We start from the raw sequence: 19197 nt of genomic DNA, 5'->3' as shown, positions 1-19197 counted from the left end.
TCTACCCAACAAAGCTATCATTTAGAATTGAAGGGCAGCTAAAGAGCTTCCCACACAAGAAAAAAACTGAAGGTGTTCATCATCAGCAAGCCATTATTATATGAAATGTTAAAGGGGCTTATTTAAGAAAAAGAAGATCAAAACTATGAACAATAAAATGGTAATAAATACATACCTATCAACAATTGAATCTGAAAAACAAACTAAGCAGCCTGGCTGGTGTGGCTCAGTGGATTGAGTGCCGGCCTGCAAACTAAATGGGTCACCTGCTCGATTCCAACTCAGGGCACATGCCTGAGTTGCGGGCCAGGTCCTCAGTACAGGCCACACAAGCGCAACTACATATTGATGTTCCTCTCCTTCTCTTTCTCCCTCCCTTACTCTCTGTCTAAAATTAAAATAAATAAAATATTTTAAAATTAATAAAAATAAAAAACAGACTAAGCAAAGAAGAAGAACAGAGTCAGAATAATAAATACAGAGAGCGTTTTGATGGTTACCAGATAGGAAAGGGGTGTGGGGGAATGGGTGAAGAGGTGAGGGGATTAAGACATATAAATAGAGCCCTGGCTGGTGTGGCTCAGTGCATTGAGTGCTGACATGAAAACCAAAAGGGCGCTGGTTAGATTCCCAGTCCAGGGCACATGCCTGGGTTGCAGGCCAGGTCCTCAATAGGGTATGCGCAACAGGCAACCACTCATTGATGTTTCTCTCCCTCTCTTTCTCCCTCCCTTCCCCTCTCTAAAAATAAATAAATAAAATCTTTTTTAAAAAAGAAGTAAAAATAGGTAGTTACAGAATATCCATGGCAATGTGCAGTACAGTATAGGAAAGGGAGTAGCCAAAGAACTTCCATGCATGACCCATGGACATGCTACCCCAGTACTGGAGCTCAGAGGGAGTGAGTCTCAGTAAGTGTGTGTGGGTTCTTTAAGGGAAACTGCTTTGGACTCCAGACATTCTTTCCACTGACTCAGTCCCTGCTGGTTTTTGCAGGCAGAAGTTATAGGGACTTCTCCTTCTGGCACTGGAACCCTTGGGTGGGGAGCCTGGTGTGGTTCTGGGATTCCTTGCTCCTGAAATATATATCCCTCTTGAATTTTTATCCCTCAAACATGGATCTGGGACCAGCCTGTTCCACTGGTGCCAGAACCAGTCTGCCCCTCTTACCAGTCTGTATGGACGTGGTTTCTGTAATTCTGTAGTTGTCAGATTTTGATTCAACTCGATTTCTGACAGTTCTGAGTAATGGTTGCTCTATATTTTAGTTGTAATTTTGATGTGGTTGTGCAAGGAGGCAAGCCATGTTTACCTATGCCACCTTTTGACCAGAAGTCAATATTTGGTTTCTTTGTGGTTAGCCTCTTAATACTGACCAACACTGAGCTCTCAGAATTATCACAGCTGTTCCCTTGAGATGAAGGCCATGGTCAAGTGCCTGGTCAACTTGTATTTGCTGGTCTCCAAGGCCTCCCTGTCTCTTGGCTTCTATTTCCTTGGCAGCAGTGTGACCTTAGAAGATATGGGCCACTTCTGCAAGCTGACCAACAAGGAGAATAAGGGCACTAAGCATCTCTAAAAGATGCAAAACCAGCTCGGTGGCCATGCTGTCTTTCTAGATTTGCAGAAGCTGTACCAGGATAAATGGGGTAAATGGCTCTGCAAAGAATCTGAACCTGGCCCTTTTGAATTTGCATGTCCCAGATTCTGCCCTCACAAACACCATCTTTGTGACTTGCTGGAGACTAGTTGACTAGTTGAAGAGAAAGTCATTATAAGATAGGCAACCAGGCTAGCCGGCCCCGAGCCTGGGATGGGCGAGTATCTCTTCCAAAGACTCACACTCAAGTACAACTAGGAACCTCGAGAGCCCACTGTCTTTGAGGGGTCCCCTCTGCATCCCTCTGTTTCAGGACTTCTGCCTGAGTCTCTCCCTGTAGCCACTAGGCAGTTTTTTAACCACCCTGAAACCTTCTCCCAGGCCATGGATCAAATAGAAACAATAAAGCTTTTTGCAGATAAAAAGAAAAAAAAACCTTTTTGAATAGTTCATCATTAGTGTATGGAAACAGAACTGATTTTTGAATGTTGTTGATTTTGTATCCTGAAACTTTACTAAATTCATTTATCAATTCTAATAGTATTTTGGTAGAGTCTTTAGAGTTTCTTATATATAAAATTATGTTATCTGAAAACAGAGACAATTTGAAAGGTAGGGAAAGATCATCTTAATCCAGTGATCTCAGGACTATTTTATTTTCTTAATAATTATTCAATACCCCAAAGAGCTGTTGTTTATGTGGGTTATATTTATCAATATTTTTCATATTATAAGATTAAAACTGAGAAATATTTAAGTATATTTTATTGATTATGCTATTACAGTTGTCTCATTTTTTTCTCCCCTTTATTCCCCTCTGCCCTGCACCCCCTTGCCACCAGCATTGTGTCTTAAGGAGGGTATGAGATGTAGAACAGAGATTTTTCCAATGGTAAAGTCATCCAAGACAATACAATTCCCTTTTGGGAGCTCCCTTCCTCACTTAGAATCATTTTGTCTTTCAGGTTTTGAGGCGGCAGAGTAAACACCAGGATCCAGCCTGTCTGCCTGTACCTATGTTGAAAGTTGATGCTCCTACCTGTTGACATTCTGTCAGCCGCTGCTTTTCTGGCCTTAAGTAGTATCAAGGGCAAGCTGTGAACTGCCCAAAGTAATGTTGAGGGAGAGTGAGTTACAAGTGCTGAAAAATCTTTCCTACTCTATCTTCTATCCACAGTTCATGGTCCTCTGTCACTCTGTGCTCCTCCTACCACCCTCCACCCCTACCCCAAACACATACCAGAAAATCTGTCATCCATATGCCAGGAATTTCTCCATGTTTCGATGTTAATTTGACAGGACCACCCCACTCACACCCATGTCTGACTCTGGATTCAGGTTGATGCTGGACGCCACCAACCATTAACACTTATCATCTTATCAGAGATATCTTCATTATTAGTATGCTTTAATGTGGTCAAATATATTGTGTTTTGTTCGATGATTTCTTCAGTTGTTAAGATTGGAAAATACTTCCTTAGCCAGAGAGGAATTTAGTGATTTTATTTCCTTAAATATCACTCTTTATCTAAATAGCTAAACAATTATCTCATATCACTTATTAATTAACCCACTCCCCATTGACTTGGAATATCTTATTTATCATAGGTAAAATCAAATATGTAAGGATCTGTTTCTAAAGGAATATCTTGTTCCTTTAATACCTGGCTATGCTCTAAGCCATATAATTACTATAACCTTAGAATTGTTAATATTTGGCAGTGGAAACTCTCCTCTTTACTTTTTTTTTTGGTCAAGTTTCTTACTCTGATGCTTATTTTTTTCCTCCAGATTATCTTTAAAATAATTTTGTCCAGTTTTCAAGAAATCCTATTGAGACTTTAAATTTTTTTTTAATCCTCACCTGAGGATTTTTTTAAAAAATTGATTTTAGAGAAGAGAGGAAGGGGGTGGGGGGGGGAGAGAGAGAGAGAGAGAGATCGGTTTCCTCCTCTATGCGCCCTGAGTGGGGAATGAATGAACTGGCAGCCTAGGTATGTGCCATGACCAAGAATTGAACCTGCAGCCATTTGGTGTACAGGACAATGCTCCAACCAACTGAGCCACCTGGCCAGGGCAATCCTATTGAGATTTCGATTGGAATTGTCTTAAAATTCCAAATGAACTTGGAAAGGATTGACATTTTGACAGTATCAAAATCATAGTTTCTTTTTCAGGCATGCAGCATGATTTACATTTGTTCACATTAGCTTTTATTATCTCTTAGTAAAGTCAGCCTTGTTTTGGGGGAAATGTCATCTTCTCATTTTCTTTCTTTCTTTATTTTTCTATTTCCTGGGAAATAGAGAGTGTGAAAACTAGCATGTGAGTCCCAACTATGACCTGACTGTAAGATGTTTTACAATGTTCCTTCTCCTTCTTCTACAATGTTTCCTTTTTTAAAATAATCTATATTTTTAAAGAGTTTATTTATTTATTTTTAGAGAGGAGACATGAGGGAGAGAGGGAGAGAACATCAATGTCTGGTTGCCTCTTGACTGCCCCCTACTGGGGACCTGGCCCACAACCCAGGCATGTGCCCTGACTAGGAGTCGAACCAATGACCCTTTGGTTCGCAGGCTGGCACTCAGTCCACTGAGCCACACCAGCCACAGCCTTCCACATGTTTTCTTGCTTCATTCTCATAGCTATGCTGAAGTGTGTTATATAGTAAATTTTTTATTTGAAGGAACTCAAATGGGAAAAGACAGGCAAATAACTTAGCCTGAGCTGTGGCTGAGAGGAGGTTCAGAACTCTACCAAGGTTGGTACTGCAGGTTTAAAGCACTGTTACACTCTTGTCTCTGGGTCATTTTCAGAGTTTTTTTCAGGTGTCTCTGTTTTTACAAATGTGTCTGAGCAAAGCCTCCCCAGACTTTCTAGATTTGATTGACCTCTGAGATCCATTCTGTTCCCCTTTTAGCGAGCTAGTAGCATCAGCAGTGGCTGAGGCAAGATTCTGTATTTCCATTGTTCTCTTCCAAGTAGAAACTCTTAGCACTTCATATTGAAACCAAAGCTCTACCTGGCTGAGTGCTCAGTTGGTTAGAGTGTTGTCCCAATATGACAAGGTTGTGGGTTCAATCCCTGGTCAGGACACTTACTAGAATCAACCAATGAATGCATAAATAAGTGGGAGCACAAAGAAATTGATGTTTCTCTTTCTCTCTTTCAAAGGAAGGAAGGAAGGGAGGAAGGGAGGGAAGAAGCAGAGGAGAGAGGAAGGGAGGGAGGGAGGAAGGGAGGGAGGGAGGGAGGGAGGGAAGAAACTATAGTTCTTTCCAGTTTCACCTTCTTCCATCTATTTCTCCTCAATGGCAAACTAATTCCCAGCAAATAGCACTCCCTTCCACTTTCTTCAGCTCAAAGTCCTTAACTCTGTGAAAATATTTATGCAGCTCTGGTCAACTAGCTCACCTGGTTAGAGCATGGTCCTGATACACCAAGGTTCCGAGTTTGATATCCAGTCAGAACACACACAGGAATCAACCAATGAATGTATAAATAGGTAGAACAACAAGTTGATGTTCTCTTCTCTCTCTCTCTCTCAAATGTAAAAATAAGCATGTGGCTGGTGCTACTGAAGAGGTGAAGTTTAAAAAAATGTTTATGCAATGATAGAAAAAAATCAAGATATAAAATGTTTAGATGGTGTGAATGATTGCTCCTCTACTAATTTACAGAGCATTTGTTTCATACGAAACACTACCTGGGTAGAGTGGTAAAGGAGCCGTAGTCCATCCTCAGGGAATTTATGTAATTGGGAAGGCTGACAATTAAATGGACAATTTCAACTCAAAAAATTATAAGGTTATATTTATATATTCTAAGATATAATATGTACACACATATGTATACAGAAAAGAATAAAAACAGAAATGCTAGATTATAAGTGGTATTTAAAACTTCTTTTGGTCTTTTCCAAGTTTATGCTAATAATAACATATAACTTAAACGGAAAAAAATTAAAAGTTAAACATGTATGGGCTCCCATTGGCCAAATGTGAGACAATTTGAGCATTAACATAGGTAATGGTGGGTACAGATTATAATACGCCAAATACAATGATACTAATGTTTTTTAAAAAATTGATTTTAGAGGGAGACGGGGCGGGGGGTGAGGCACAGGAGAGAAACATCGATTTGCTGTTTTACTTATTTATGCATTCATTGGTTAATTCTTCTATGCGCCCTGACCAGGGATCAAAACCTTGGCATATCAGGACCATGCTCTAACCAACTGAGCTATCTGGCCAGGGCCACAGTTAGGTTTACTTTTTTAAAAAAGATTTTATTTTTTTTTAGAGAGAGGGGAGGGGAAGAAGAAAGGGAGGGAGAGAAACATCGATGTGAGAGAGAAACATCAATCCGTTGTCTCTCCTCATGCACCCCCAAGTGGGGACCTGGCCTATAACTCAGGCATGTGCCCTGACGGGGAATTGAAGGGATGACCTTTCAATCTGTGGGACGATGTCCAGCCCACTGAGCCACACCAGTCAGGGCAGGCTTACTTCTAAAACAAAGACTAAGAAGGAGTTATGAACTACTGCTTTTAACAAACATCATTTGGTAGTTGCTTTTTACAGTTTTGTTTGTTTGTTTGTTTGTTTGGGGATCCTTTACTTTATCAGGGTGCTCAGTAGCTTCGAGTTGTGCAGCAGATTCTTCTTCTCTGACTATGAATAACTTTCAGAGTCATCTGAACTTTCAGGATCAAGTGAATCATCATCATCATTATCTCCAGCCACATCATTTTCTCCATCATGGTCTTCTGCCTCATTGAAACCAAATCTACAATATCGTTGCTATCTTTCTGATAATTTGCTATCCATACTTTCCTGATATTGAGATTCCAGTTCCTTATTAATTATCTTGTCTTCTTCCCCTAAATCTGCTGCCTCCCAATTACTAGATCCAAGATCGTTGTCTGGGAGGCTGAACACTTTACCCCTGTGTGGATGGGACTCCTTAGTAACATTTATAGTTTTGGGGACCCCAACCAGAAATGCCGAACCCACTCACCATTCTCTTCAGCCTGCAATCGACCACCAGCACCACTCCAGAAGTCCCCATGAAAGATTTTAAAATGAGGTTGTAAGAGAGTAAATAGCCCTAGCTGGTGCGACTCAGTGGATTGAGTTCTGGCCTGTGAACCAAAGGGTCACCCATTCAATTCCCAGTCAGGGCACATGCCTGGGTTGCAGGCCAGGTCCCCAGCAGGGAGCACTTGAGAGGCAACTACACATTGATATTTCTCTCCCTCTCTTTCTCCCACCCTTCCCCTCTCTCTAGAAATAAGTAAAATCCTTTTTTTAAAAAAAGAGAGAGTAAATAATTATTATAACTACATGCAATGTATATATCCTTGATTGGATTCTGAATTTTTAGTAAGCTCTAAAAGACATCTTTGGAATAATTGTAGACCTTAATTATGGGTTAATTGTGGTTATATAGAAGAATATCCTTGGTCTAGGGGGGTAATACAGGCCAAAATATTTGGGTGAAGTTTCACAATGTCTGCAACTAACTTTCAAATGGTTTAACAAGAAATAATGTATATTTATACAGGGATATTAGGAAAACAGCAAAATATTAACATTCAAGACATGAAGCCCTGGTCGGGCGGCTCAGTTGGCTGGAATGTTGTCTCATACACCAAAAGGTTTGAGGTTTGATTCCCAGTTAGGGCACATACCTAGGTTGCAAGATTGATCCCTGATTGGGGCTCATACAGAAGGCAACTGAATGATGTGGTTTTCTATCTTTCTCTCTCTCTCTCCCCCTCCCTCCCTCCATCTCTCTCTAACAAATCAAGAAATATATCCTTAGGTAAGAATTTAAATTTTTTTTTTTTTAAAAAAGAAGTGAGTATTCTTGCCACTTTTCTATAGGTTTGAAAATTTCCAAAATAAAATTGTAGGAAAATTAACTTAATCTGGGTGGTGGTCACAGGGGTATTAACATAAATTTTAAAAAATCATTGAGCTGTACATATTTTGTATTTTACTGTATGTATATTATACTTTAAAAATAAAACTTAAAATGGTTGTCTGTTAGGTGAAGTAGAAATTCTTTGGTCTGGCTTTGTTTTAGAGAAACTCATTTTTCAGGTTCTCTGATCTACCTCCATGAAAGTGCAGTGCCTGATGCACAGTGTGGGCTCTGTTCAGTAGGTACCTGTTGAATTACAAAGTTCAGCCACAAGGTGTTCCATTTTATCTCACCTTCATCTCTTCCCTTCCCTGATCATTTTCTCATTTTGTTCTCAACTTTTGAGCACTTAGAATTCTTTCAGCAATTCTAGGGTTCTGTGAAAATGATTATATACATTTTCTGAACTTTAAGATAAATGTTCCATTGAGGCCTTACAACCAACCTATGAGTCTGATAAGAAACTGGGGCCTATAGAGATTACCCAAGGTCACACTCTTAGAATGGGGTGGGTCCGGGATGAGCGTTTAAGGTTTACTCTCGGTACTTTAAACTCTACGTCTTTTTTTTTTTTTTTTAATTCTGTCTCCAGCAGCCCAACCACAAGTTAAATGTTCAAATTGTGTTTATTGAGGACTGCATGAATTTCTTACAGAAAATACTGTGTTCTCCTACCAGACCTTTCCCAGACTTGTGAACAACTTGGGAACAGTGATTAGTAGTAGGAGGCACACACTAAACAATGGTTTGGTGAAGGCCATCAGTTAAAAGAGAACGTAAGAGCCCAGCCCCTAAAGGGTGCAGTCTTCACGCGAGGATCAGTGTTACTCGCAGTGTTAAGCCTTAAACCCCTGGAATGGTGGAGACTCAGGCGGGGGCCCCGCCCCACTGCACCCTGGGCGCAGGCGCAGACTGCCCTGGGTCCCTCCCCCCTGCTAGTGTGGCTCGGGCCCCAGCTCAGGTAGGAGGTGGGACCAGGGGAGCGGCGTCTCCTGAGGGTGTGGCTACAGGGGAAGTCTCTGGGCTTGGGGCTCCTTTGGTGGAGCCCCAGCAAAGGTTGCACCGACTTCCGTTACAACCCGGAGCTGTTCCTGTCTCTGGGGTGAGGGGGACAATTCTTGGGTCTGACAAGGCGCTGCTTGTGACCAGCATACGCCTGTTCCTTTATGTCATCTCAGCCCTGTGTCTCTGCACCTCTCCACCTCCAGCACCGGGCCGATCCCTTCGGAGCCACTGTCTGGAGTGCTGGGTAGCTTGAGGTCAGAGGGCAGGGCAGGTGTCAAGAGCCTGCCGTTCTCTCTCCCTCCTCCCCACTATCGCCGCCGTGCGCCCCAAGCCGGGCCTCTGGGAGGCTGCGTATGGTCTTCCCCGCTTGCGCCTGCTCCTTCTGCTCCAGTTGCTTTTCCAACCGAGCAGAAAACCCGGGGTGGCAGGTTGCCCTGACCCTGGGAAGTGGGCGGTTAGGCACTGCCGCTTGAAGTCTGAGGGTGAAATTTCTTGCTCACAGGCAGTTTAGTCACCTACCCCTACAGCCCCCAATCAACCAGATGGTAACCCGCACTGATGTCACAGTGTAAAGGGGGCCCGAAGCAGCTGAGTGATCCTACCATGACCCCAAACCCCTAGTAGGGGTTTCGGTGTGACACTGTGGGTCCTGAACTAGAAGTTCCTCCTTGCTTACAACTCTGCAATTATCAATAAAAAGTTACAATTCTATGGGTGCTAAGCATTGGGAGTTACAGGGCTTGAGGTCAATTCTAGAAAACTTGGAGGTGGTGTTGTTAGGGGTATTTGTCTGTTTGAGCGTGTGTGTGTGTGTGTGTGTGTGTGTGTGTGTGTGTGTGTGTGTGTGTGTAGAAACTAACCCAGCACCTAGTGCAGTGCCTTACAACCAGTAAACCCTCAATAAAACTGTTGAACAAATGAGAAAGTAGTGACTGAGGGAGTAGGGCTAGAGAGGGCCGCTCTAATTCATCCCACCCTTGCCTCCCCTGGGCTCAGGTAGACAAAAGTAATTAGGTTGAGCCTTTAATCACAGATTTCACAGGCTGAGGAACAAGGAAGAGGTAGAGATCATGGGGACACTGGGTGCTGGCCTGGCTGACAGGCACTGCTCCCTGTTGGGCCCCTTCCAACCCCTACAGCTTGGTGGTCATTAATCTGTTTCTTTTCTTTCTTTCTTTTTTTTTTTTTTTGTCGCCCTTAGGACACTGGGTTCCCTAGGAGCTGTCCCAGGCTTAATGATTGTCCAGAAGGTGGCTATAAAGGGAGCCTGGGAATCTGGGTGGAGGAGGGAGCAGAAAAAGCCTACCTCAGCAGATCTGCACACTGAAAGAACAGCAAGCAGGAGCTGTGGTCAGAGACTCCAGGTCCTGGCCAGTAGGGCTTACTGGCTTCCACCATGGTGGCCCAAGGCTATGGTTATTATCGCACTGTGATCTTCTTGGCCATGTTTGGAGGGTACAGCCTATATTACTTCAACCGCAAGACCTTCTCCTTTGTCATGCCATCGTTGGTAGAGGAGATCCCTTTGGACAAGGATGACTTGGGTGAGCCTTAAAAGAGCAGGGTGGTGGGCCAAGGGACACAGAACCAACAGGACAGGATGAGTGTGGCAGTGTGGTGTGTACAGCCATGTAATGAGTGTACTGTATCTGCACAGCAAGAGGCTAGGGGACAGTCTCCATAAACCAGATGAAGAGGCCCTGAGGTCCATGTTACACGGGTTGGTAGAGCGGCACTGAGTATAATCCATGCATATCTGAGGTGGGCTACTTATCTAACGTGTCTGTGTGCCTGTGACCCACACGTACCCCCAGAGGCACTGTTTATGTTGAGTGTGTTTAGCAGGCTTTTGAATACAGTTTCTGTATCTGTGTGGGTGCACACTAAGATCTCAGAGTGCTTGCTGGCCACTGACATTGTGAACACTGGGAACTGGGGAGTTGGCACAATGACTTCATGTGGCCTAGCAGGTTTCCTTTCAGGAGGAATAAGGTCCCTGACTCCAATTCTATGCCTTTTGCCCCTTGTTCAAAGATTGGGCAACAGAGGCCCAGGGCTGGCATCCAGGGTGAGGGGAAATCAGTCATATATAAACCCCAGGGAGGGGTGCTGCCCTTTCCTGCCCACTTATTGTTTCCTGACAGCTGTAGCTGCACTCTCCAAGAGGCTGAAAAATCATGGGTCAGCCTGGGGCTAGTGCTGATGGTAAGTCAGGAGTAGGGGGCGGTCCCATGAACAAATTTCAGGATTGCAGCACAGGTCCTCCTACTCCTCTTGGAAGGAAGGTGTCTCTCCCTGCCTAGTATCTCTACCCACCTGATCCCATGCATCTCCCACCCCGTGTGTGCCTCTGCCCTGACCCCTAACCTCCAAGGTGTCCTGTTCCCTGCTCTTGTTCCCTGCAGGGCTCATCACTAGCAGCCAGTCGGCATCCTATGCCATTAGCAAGTTTGTGAGTGGGGTACTGTCTGACCAAATGAGTGCTCGCTGGCTCTTCTCTTCTGGGCTGCTCCTGGTTGGCCTGGTCAACGTAGTCTTTTCCTGGAGCTCTACAGTGCCTGTCTTTGCTGCTCTCTGGTTCCTCAATGGCCTGGCACAGGGGCTGGGCTGGCCCCCATGTGGGAAGGTCCTGAGAAAGGTGAGTTTCTGCTTCCAAGGAGCCTGTTTAAATTGGCCTAGGGATACCTGAAGAGCATGTGGAAGCACTGACACCTCCACCCCCAACCCAGGGCTGTTTCCTTAGGAGTTTCAGTCTGGCTCCTATTGCTTGCCGAGATATTTTAGGAGCCTGAATATAGTGGGATCAGGTGGCAGATGAGGGAAATGGCCCGGCCAAGTAAAAGTGCCCTCTCCCTCATCCCTGTAATGTGAGCTTCTGGGTCTGCCCACTTGATCCCCTCCTTCAACATAGACTCTAGGGCGGGCACCTACTCTGTTCCTCTCTGCCCCACAGTGGTTTGAGCCATCTCAGTTTGGCACTTGGTGGGCCATCCTGTCAACCAGCATGAACCTCGCTGGAGGGCTCGGCCCTATCCTGGCAATCCTTCTTGCCCAGAGCTATAGCTGGCGCAGCACCCTGGCCCTGTCTGGGGTCCTGTGCATGGTTGTCTCCTTCCTCTGTCTCCTGCTCATCCACAATGAACCTGCTGATGTTGGACTCTGCAACCTGGACCCCACTCCCTCCAAGGGCAAGAAGGGTAAGCACCCACCCAAGCCAATGCCTTGGCAGCTTTCATTTATTTGACAGACTTTCACTGAGGACTGGTTGTTATGCCTGGCCCTGTGCTAGCCAATGGATGTAGGGGTTGGAATGGTGACAGAGTGGGTGGGTGGGGGGGGGGTAGATAAAGCTCCATTCCAAGGGGCAGTTAAGTACCAGACAAGTGGCAGAGTCAATAAATGCTGATTCACATTGTCTTGGTCCTTGCTCACAACAGATCCAGGCTTCCCTGTCTTGGATGGCATCCTAGACTTAAGTGGCTTGGGTATTTTTCTCCATCCATCCTCAACATCAGTATCTCATTTGTTTAGGTTTGCAGTGAGGGTAGAGGGCAGAGCAATGGATGAAGGGGTACTTTCCTGCTGATTCTTGGCTATGTGGATGAACTCTGTTCCTATGGCTAGTTAGTGAGTGGTGTGGACTCAATGGGGGGAGCGGGGGTAGGGCAGCAGCAGCAGAGCTTAAGGCCTGGCCTCCTCCCATCCCAGGCTCCTTGAAGGAGGAGAGTACATTACAGGAGCTGTTGCTGTCCCCTTACCTGTGGGTGCTCTCCACTGGCTACCTTGTGGTGTTTGGAGTGAAGACCTGCTGTACTGACTGGGGTCAGTTCTTCCTTATCCAGGAGAAAGGACAGTCAGCCCTTGTGGGTAAGATGTGTATTGGGACAGAGGTGGGCATAGAGAGCAGAAACCAATGCAGGGGATGGGAAGTTCAGGCCCCACTTCCCTTTATCCCCTTTTTTTCCCCTGAGGCTGGGCACTGCTCAGGCAACTCTGGCAGTCATCCTTGGGGACCCTGTACCTCTCTGGGTTTAAGGCAATCTGGGACAACCCCAACGTGTAACACCCTTCTACCTTTCCTTTCCTCTTTCCACAACTCCCACCGCAGGTAGTTCCTACATGAGTGCCCTGGAGCTTGGGGGCCTTATAGGCAGTATTGCAGCTGGTTACCTGTCAGACCGGGCCATGGCAAAGGTGAGTGGGCAGAAGGGACAGGAAGGAGAACCTCTTCAAATCTTACTAGCACAATTGGAACAGACACCAGATGGGTGGGAGCCCTGGGGCACAGGCAGGTTGGCATACCTTGGCCTAGGCTGGGTGAGGTAGGAAAGAATTTAGGCTACCTTAGCTAGGGATGTGGCGATAATGTTCTTGGAAGAGGGTTTTAACTGATGTCAAGGTAAGCCACAATTTCTCAGCCTAGCAGTGGGATTCTCCATAGCCCCAGGAAAACTCGGGTTGGGGAAGGACAGTGCAGCTTGCCAGCATGTGTCCTGTGCCTGCCGCAAGTGGAGGAAGGGTTTTTTTGGAGTTTGGCCTCAGAACACAATGAACAGGTCCCAGGGCTTCCCAGTGCCGCCCAGGCCAAGAACTGTGGTGGGATTGCCAAAGACCTGTCAGGAGAAGCCTGCTGTGTCAGAGTCCAGGGGTGCTCTTAGGGCCTGATTTTGTTGGGACTGTTTCCACAGGCGGGGCTGTCCATCTACGGGAACCCTCGCCATGGCCTGTTGCTGCTCATGATGGCTGGCATGACAGTGTCCATGTACCTCTTCCGGGTAACTGTAACCAGTGACTCCCCGAAGGTAAGTAAGGAGGGCCTGGCCCGGGCAGGCACAGGTGATGAGAAAGCAAGGGCCACTGACTCAATCTCCTCCCTGGCTGTTGCCTCTGCCTCTCAATTTTCCTTTTCAGTTCTATTCGTACCTTGGTTCTTTCCTCTGTACTTTGGTGCCCCTACTCAATTCCAGTTTTCGTTTTTCTCTTCCTCTGTGCTCCTCTAGGATAATGCTTTCTGGACTCTGGCTCTTCATCCTCTTGCTGATCTTACAGGCTTTAAGGAACATGAGGTGCCTCATCTTTATCTCTGGTTTCTCTCACCTTTGTCCCACCTGTCAATCCAACTTGCCCCTAGTCGATCCAACTTGCCTACATTCTGAGAAGAGAAAGCATCTAATTGGAGGGATGATTTTTGTACCTCCTTCATGTACCCATACATGCCCCTGGGTTGGCTCAGTGTGGCACCCACTCCTCCAGCTCTGCACTGTCAACTGTATTGGGAAATGGGATGAGGGAAGTCACTGCCTCCTTACCACAGTTATTTGTTCCTGGGGGGCCAAGCATTCCTCTCTCCTATGGTGGGAAAAGCAGATAGGCTTTCTTACTCTAAATGTTACATTGCACTGCCCTTGCAGCTCTGGATCCTGGTGTTGGGAGCTCTGTTTGGTTTCTCCTCTTACGGGCCCATTGCCTTGTTTGGAGTTATAGCCAATGAGAGTGCCCCTCCCAACTTGTGTGGCACCTCCCATGCCATTGTAGGACTGATGGCCAATGGTAAGTGATACCCCCTAATCTCTACATCACCCCCACATATGCCAGTTAGAGGTTGGGTTAGACCCCACTGGCTCTAGTCTCACAAATGACTCTGGCTCTTCCCTCCTCCCTGGCAGTGGGTGGCTTTCTGGCTGGTTTGCCCTTCAGCTCAATTGCCAAGCACTACAGCTGGAGCACAGCCTTCTGGGTGGCTGAAGTGATCTGTGCAGTCAGCACAGCTGCCTTCTTCATCCTACGAAACATCTGTACCAAGATGGGCCGAGTGCCCAAGAAGGCTGAGTGACAAGTGAAGACTCCAGAGCATACTCTTCCACCTGTAGCCTTTCACCTGCATGGGGCTAGGAGAAAAGAGGGGTTTGTTGTGGCTAGCACTGATCCTTTGGCTTCGCTTTTCTGCTCCTTTTCCCTAGCCCAGGTGGCACTGGAAATTATCAGTCACTAATTAGGTCCCAACTCTGCAACCTATGCTCTATTTTAAAAACCTTTGTTCTTGGACTCCTGTTTTCTGCCTTCAAACAGGTAACTCCTGCAGTCAGGGAGTCTTCTATACCCTTTTTCTCTCCCGAGTCCTGCCCTGACCCCATTGCACCCCATCCCTGCCAGAGAAGTGAGGCTCCTCCTGCAGCTGCAGGGCACCCATAACCCCTGTTTTCTGGCCTAAGGCCCCTCAGTAGGAGTAACTACTGTTGCCAATAGGGATCCAGGGGAAGAGAGGCCAGCACTCTCACCATTACCCTGGGTACAACAGGAGGGTATGGAGAGGAGGGTAGAAGGACTTGTTAGAGAAAATTAAAACTAGATTTGATACTAAACACTGTTAATGAGTCATTCTTTCAAAAGGGATAGTATAAGCCAGAGACAGCTTTCTTTGGAAAATACTCTTTCAGTGCCTACTCTGAAAGTGAGGCTTCATTTCCTTGGAAAGGGAAAGCTGGTATGGACTCCTTTAAGTTCATGTCTTCTTTGCCTTCAACCTAACACTATCAATGATCACCTCAGAGATGAAGCTACTGGGTTTCAGGAAGATTAAGTAACTTGACAGAGGGAGCAGAAAGCCTGGGTTCAAACTCAGGCTGTCAAGTAACTGGCTTTGAGACTTGGAGGCACACAGAGATTTCACCTTGCTAAATCTCTTGTCTGTATTAGAATGTACCCTCTAAAGTTTGGGTGAAGATTAAATGAGATAGAGCAGTAAAGCCTAGCTGTAAACACTTGATAAATATTCTACCATCATCATCACCACCACTACCACCATTCTAGAAGTTCAATAGCAATGATGAAACTACACCCAAGGCCCCTTGTTCAAAGTCCCATGTCCAGTCATTTAATGAACACATTTGTTTTGCTTTTTCCTAGAATATCTCCCCAGAATTCCCTTATTACCCCTGTCTCCCCTCCCGGGCCTCTTCCCCCAAACCATCAATTAGGATAACAAACAATGAGGTCAAAGGAATGTTTATTACAGCATTTGTGGGCTTACCTCCTCCATAAATAAATCTGTAGAGTTGGGAAGTAGGACCACCGCAGATATAAGAGGGAAAAGAGCATAGTATTAAGGCTCAGGATTCAGTATGTTATCAGGCTCAACATCCTTCCCTTTTCAAGTGTTAATACAAGGCTGCTGGGATTTCCACTGGAGTAGAACTGGCAGGACCCTGCTACAGGATCTTCCAGTATTTAGGAAGAGGGAAGGGGCTGTTGCAGGTTCAGCCTATGACCCAGGTCCGTAAGTTCCAGCCTTTTCTGCCACCTCCAGGGCTAACTTCAGGTTCTGGTCAAACAGCTCACACCTACACCAGACCCAGGAAGCACAGATAAGGACAAAGTGTGAGGCCTATGGCTCGCCCCCATTTTGGGTGCAGAGGCAGAGCCAGTAAACAGCCTGCTTGAAGGACATAAACTCCAAGAAGTCTTAGGTTTCTTAAATAAGTAAAAGGCTACTCACTTTTGTTTTATTTGAAAATAACTTGTATTACACTTCAAAATGACTGAAGAAGAGTACACAGGTTGGGGCAAGGAGAATTTGATCTGGGGAGTGGGACCACCTACCTGATAGGCATTTCCAGGGAATAGAATGGATTCTTGAGGGCAAAGTCTGAGTAAATCTCATAAATCTTTCGGAGAAGAGAATCTATCCCAGCTTGCCTAGGGTCTGCCAGCACCACAAACTTGATCCCTGGAGGGGCCGGCAATGGTTACCAAAGGGTAGAAAATGCAGCAAATAATGTCATCCTGTATCTGTACAGCACTCTCAATTTTGCAAAGCACTTTCATCAGCCCATATATATTTTATCCTTATTGCTCCACAAAGCAGGAGAGGTAAGTTTTTAAATCTATAAGTGAGATCAGAAAATTGAGGTGACTTTATCATATCACCCAGCTGGTTGAGACCGGCTTTGAGTTTTAGCTCTGTCATTTATTTCTAGTCTTGGGAGTCCCTCAGCAGAAAGTGCCAGGAGGGACAAACTCAAGCAATTTTCAATTATCTGCATTAAGGCATTAAAGCAATGACGCTCATGATCCAAAGGTCATTTCCACCTGGCATTCATAATTTTGAAACATTTATACCTTCCAAAATGTGTGCAACATGAGATAACATTAAGGTGAGTTTTATTTGTGCACAGGATAACCAGGGCTGAGGACGCTCTGGGTGGTGTGGACAATATCAGAGTCAGATTAAATATTAGCCTGGGATTCACAAAACAAATAAATAGATGTGTCTATGTAATTGTCCCAGGAAGAGCTACCCTCCTCCACCCCACACATACCACTTACCAAAGCTTTGCTCAGTCACTTCCCCCAACCTGTCCCACTGCATCGCTTTGGACTATCTGGAGACACATACCTGTCAGTGTCTGGAAGCAGTGCAGTTTGAATGTGTCTGTCTCCAACATCTCAATGCCTGAGCTGCCCTGTTCAGGAGATAGCTGGGAGCCGATTGCGAACAGCCTATTTGCAAAGGAGGCAAAGCTGGGAATGTACCCCACTGCTGTAAGATAGGAGTGCTTCCCAAATTTTTCCTCCGAAGTGATCCTATCTGCCAAAGAGTTCACATTACAGCCAGGGTCAGTCAGCAGAGGCAGTGTGATCTGCCTAGCAGCAGTATCAAATTTTCCTCGAAATTCATTTGAATTCCACATGAATTTTATAGCAGGTCCCCAAATAACATTGTTTTATTTTAATATTGATGAGAAGCCATAGGAACTTAATTTTTGTTCAATTAGTCTATGGTAAAACTGCCTTCATTATACAGGTGATAAACATGGGTTTGAAACGTGCAGGTCCACTTACATGCAAGATTTTCCAATAAAAACAGTCAGCCTTCCCTATCCCCGCATTGCAAATACAAGGATTCAACCAACTCTGGATCAAAAACAGTATTTTCAACCAGCGTTTGGGAATAACTGGATGCAGGGGGCTGGCTGTATGCACTGTTCTACACCACTTTACATGAGGGATTTATATATCCACAGATTCTGGTTATCTGCAGGGGTCCTGGAATCAATCCCCTGCAGACACCAAGGGATGACAGTAGTTGTTCTGGGGGAGTCAAAAGTTGTATGTGGGGACCCTGGCTGGTATAGCTCAGTGGTTGGATCATCATCCTGTAAATTGGAAAGTTGAGGGTTCGATTCCCAATGTGGGCATTTGCCTGAGTTGCCGTTACTCTCCCAGTTGGGGCATGTGCAAGAGGCAACCAATTGATGTATCTCTCCTTCTCTCTCCCTCCATCCCTTCCCCTGTCTCTAAAATCAATAAGCATGTCCTCGGGTGGAGATTAAAAATAAGTTATATGGGGAGGGATCACACCCCTGACCCCCTCCTTACTCAAAGGTCAATTATACTTCCTTTTGCTTAAAGATGCAGAACCCACTGAGGAGGTTGAGGACTTACTGTACATTAATACTTTGCTATACAACAATTTACATTAAATTAACATTGGAAATAGGGGCCATGGCTAGCATACCCAACACATATCATACTGTAGTTAAGTGCAGAAAAAGACCTTAAAGATCATTTAGTTCAACTGCCTACTATAAACATGAAGAAACTAAGGCTCAGAGAATTGAAGCCAACTTAAGCAACATCACACCACTGTCAATATTGCCTAAAACCTAATCATACTGAATCAGTTCTTTTTCTTTTCATAATACAAGAACTGATGATTTAAAAGGAAGTAGAGCAAGGTAAGCACTGCCGCTCAGGAGACTGCCTGGTCATAGAGCCACACTAACCCTGCCAGTCTAAGAGCCAAATGCAGGCCAACAGGCACTGGGCAGGATTAAAAGACTTACGAGTGGAACATGGACGCCAACATGAGCTTCTCATTGGAGGTGAGGCGAGGCCGGCCGAATCGAATGGACACCGGGTAGTTAGCAGGATTGCCTAGGTACTCCAGCACTTCTTTCCCATCAGTTGTGTACTTGCCGTTCACGTCCATGCCATTAATGGCCAGCACTGCGTGACCCACTGCAGAGGTGAGGCAAAGGTCAACGAAGCCCCATCCAGCGGATGCCGCCGAGGGTAGAGGGACCCGGCCGCACCCTTTCACCCCCAGCCCCTGGCACCAGCCTCCTTCCGCAGTACCAACCCCCTTCCCGAGGCTAGCCCACCGCGGATGCCGTCGCGCTGGCCGAAGGCAACTAGCACTCTCTCGTCGTGTAGCTTGAGCAGCAGATCAAGCGGGTAACTGAAAGTTTTCTCAGCCTCCGCCCGTGGCGCGTAGCTGTCTAGTTGGTAAATCAGGCCGCCAGCTTTATTCACCACATACACACTGAAAATCGCCATCACTGCTGCCTAGGCTGGAGACTGGGAGTGGACCGGCCTCCCCCAGAAAAGCAGTCACGGGACCTGTCTCCCGCCCTCCACTTCTTCCTCCCAGCTCTGGCTAGCCGACGGTTGCGGCGCTTGCGCACTTGAAGCAACATGCTTGGGTGTAACGCCGCAAAATTAGTTGCCCAGATCTTATAGTTTTACGTCCCTCTTTCCTGGTTCTTAGTGCCAGGAGAGAGCAATACGTGACTGCTTCAAAACTAGCGGCATAGCCCAAACAGCCCAACAAGGTGGGAGCAGTGTTCCGGTGTGCGGCTGAGGAACCGGAATCCAGATTC

At 45.8% G+C, this 19197-nt stretch overlaps 2 protein-coding genes and 1 pseudogene across 4 annotated transcripts; 1 reads left to right on the top strand and 2 right to left on the bottom strand.

Moving 5' to 3' along the window:
- Positions 1 to 6136: 6136 nt before the first annotated feature.
- Positions 6137 to 9934, bottom strand: LOC129086162 (small acidic protein-like; annotated as a pseudogene).
- On the top strand, positions 8437 to 14902 carry SLC37A4 (solute carrier family 37 member 4). 3 transcript variants are annotated; one of them, XM_054592379.1, is made up of 10 exons: positions 8437 to 8492; positions 9738 to 10080; positions 10942 to 11174; positions 11490 to 11733; positions 12245 to 12403; positions 12645 to 12730; positions 13225 to 13338; positions 13537 to 13602; positions 13948 to 14086; positions 14203 to 14902. In XM_054592379.1, the coding sequence occupies exons 2-10, from the start codon at positions 9933 to 9935 to the stop codon at positions 14367 to 14369; spliced, it is 1356 nt and encodes a 451-aa protein (XP_054448354.1). In that variant the 5' UTR covers positions 8437 to 8492; positions 9738 to 9932; the 3' UTR covers positions 14370 to 14902. The 3 variants fall into 3 exon arrangements, with proteins under 3 accessions (XP_054448354.1, XP_054448357.1, XP_054448355.1); XM_054592380.1 differs by lacking the exon at positions 8437 to 8492 and adding an exon at positions 8537 to 8633; XM_054592382.1 differs by lacking the exon at positions 13537 to 13602 and having other exon boundaries at positions 14203 to 14901.
- Positions 14903 to 15531: 629 nt separating this feature from the next.
- Positions 15532 to 19059, bottom strand: TRAPPC4 (trafficking protein particle complex subunit 4). Its single transcript, XM_054592376.1, has 5 exons — positions 18700 to 19059; positions 18382 to 18556; positions 16932 to 17035; positions 16136 to 16262; positions 15532 to 15876 (listed from the first exon to the last, which is right to left on the bottom strand). Exons 1-5 carry the CDS (start codon positions 18872 to 18874, stop codon positions 15798 to 15800), a joined length of 660 nt encoding a protein of 219 aa, XP_054448351.1. The 5' UTR covers positions 18875 to 19059; the 3' UTR covers positions 15532 to 15797.
- Between the last annotated feature and the right edge of the window lie 138 nt (positions 19060 to 19197).

Source organism: Pteronotus mesoamericanus, unplaced genomic scaffold, assembly GCF_021234165.1.
Source record: "Pteronotus mesoamericanus isolate MK-2021 breed Mesoamerican mustached bat unplaced genomic scaffold, CSHL_Meso_final scaffold_36, whole genome shotgun sequence".
Taxonomy (NCBI): Eukaryota; Metazoa; Chordata; class Mammalia; order Chiroptera; family Mormoopidae; genus Pteronotus; species Pteronotus mesoamericanus.
The sequence above is the reverse complement of the archived record's forward strand: the minus strand, read 5'-3'. Positions and strand labels throughout refer to the sequence as shown.

Excerpts from the sequence above, each read along its gene's own strand:
- SLC37A4 (XM_054592379.1), top strand. The coding sequence starts at position 9,933 with ATGGTGGCCCAAGGCTATGGTTATTATCGCACTGTGATCTTCTTGGCC. Across the intron at positions 11,734-12,244 it reads TCCCTCCAAGGGCAAGAAGG|GCTCCTTGAAGGAGGAGAGT; the intron begins GTAAGCACCCAC and ends CTCCCATCCCAG. Across the intron at positions 12,404-12,644 it reads AGGACAGTCAGCCCTTGTGG|GTAGTTCCTACATGAGTGCC; the intron begins GTAAGATGTGTA and ends CTCCCACCGCAG.
- TRAPPC4 (XM_054592376.1), bottom strand. The coding sequence starts at position 18,874 with ATGGCGATTTTCAGTGTGTATGTGGTGAATAAAGCTGGCGGCCTGATT. Across the intron at positions 18,557-18,699 it reads CCAGCGCGACGGCATCCGCG|TGGGTCACGCAGTGCTGGCC; the intron begins GTGGGCTAGCCT and ends TCACCTCTGCAG. Across the intron at positions 15,877-16,135 it reads TCCCTGGAAATGCCTATCAG|GTGTGAGCTGTTTGACCAGA; the intron begins GTAGGTGGTCCC and ends GGTCTGGTGTAG.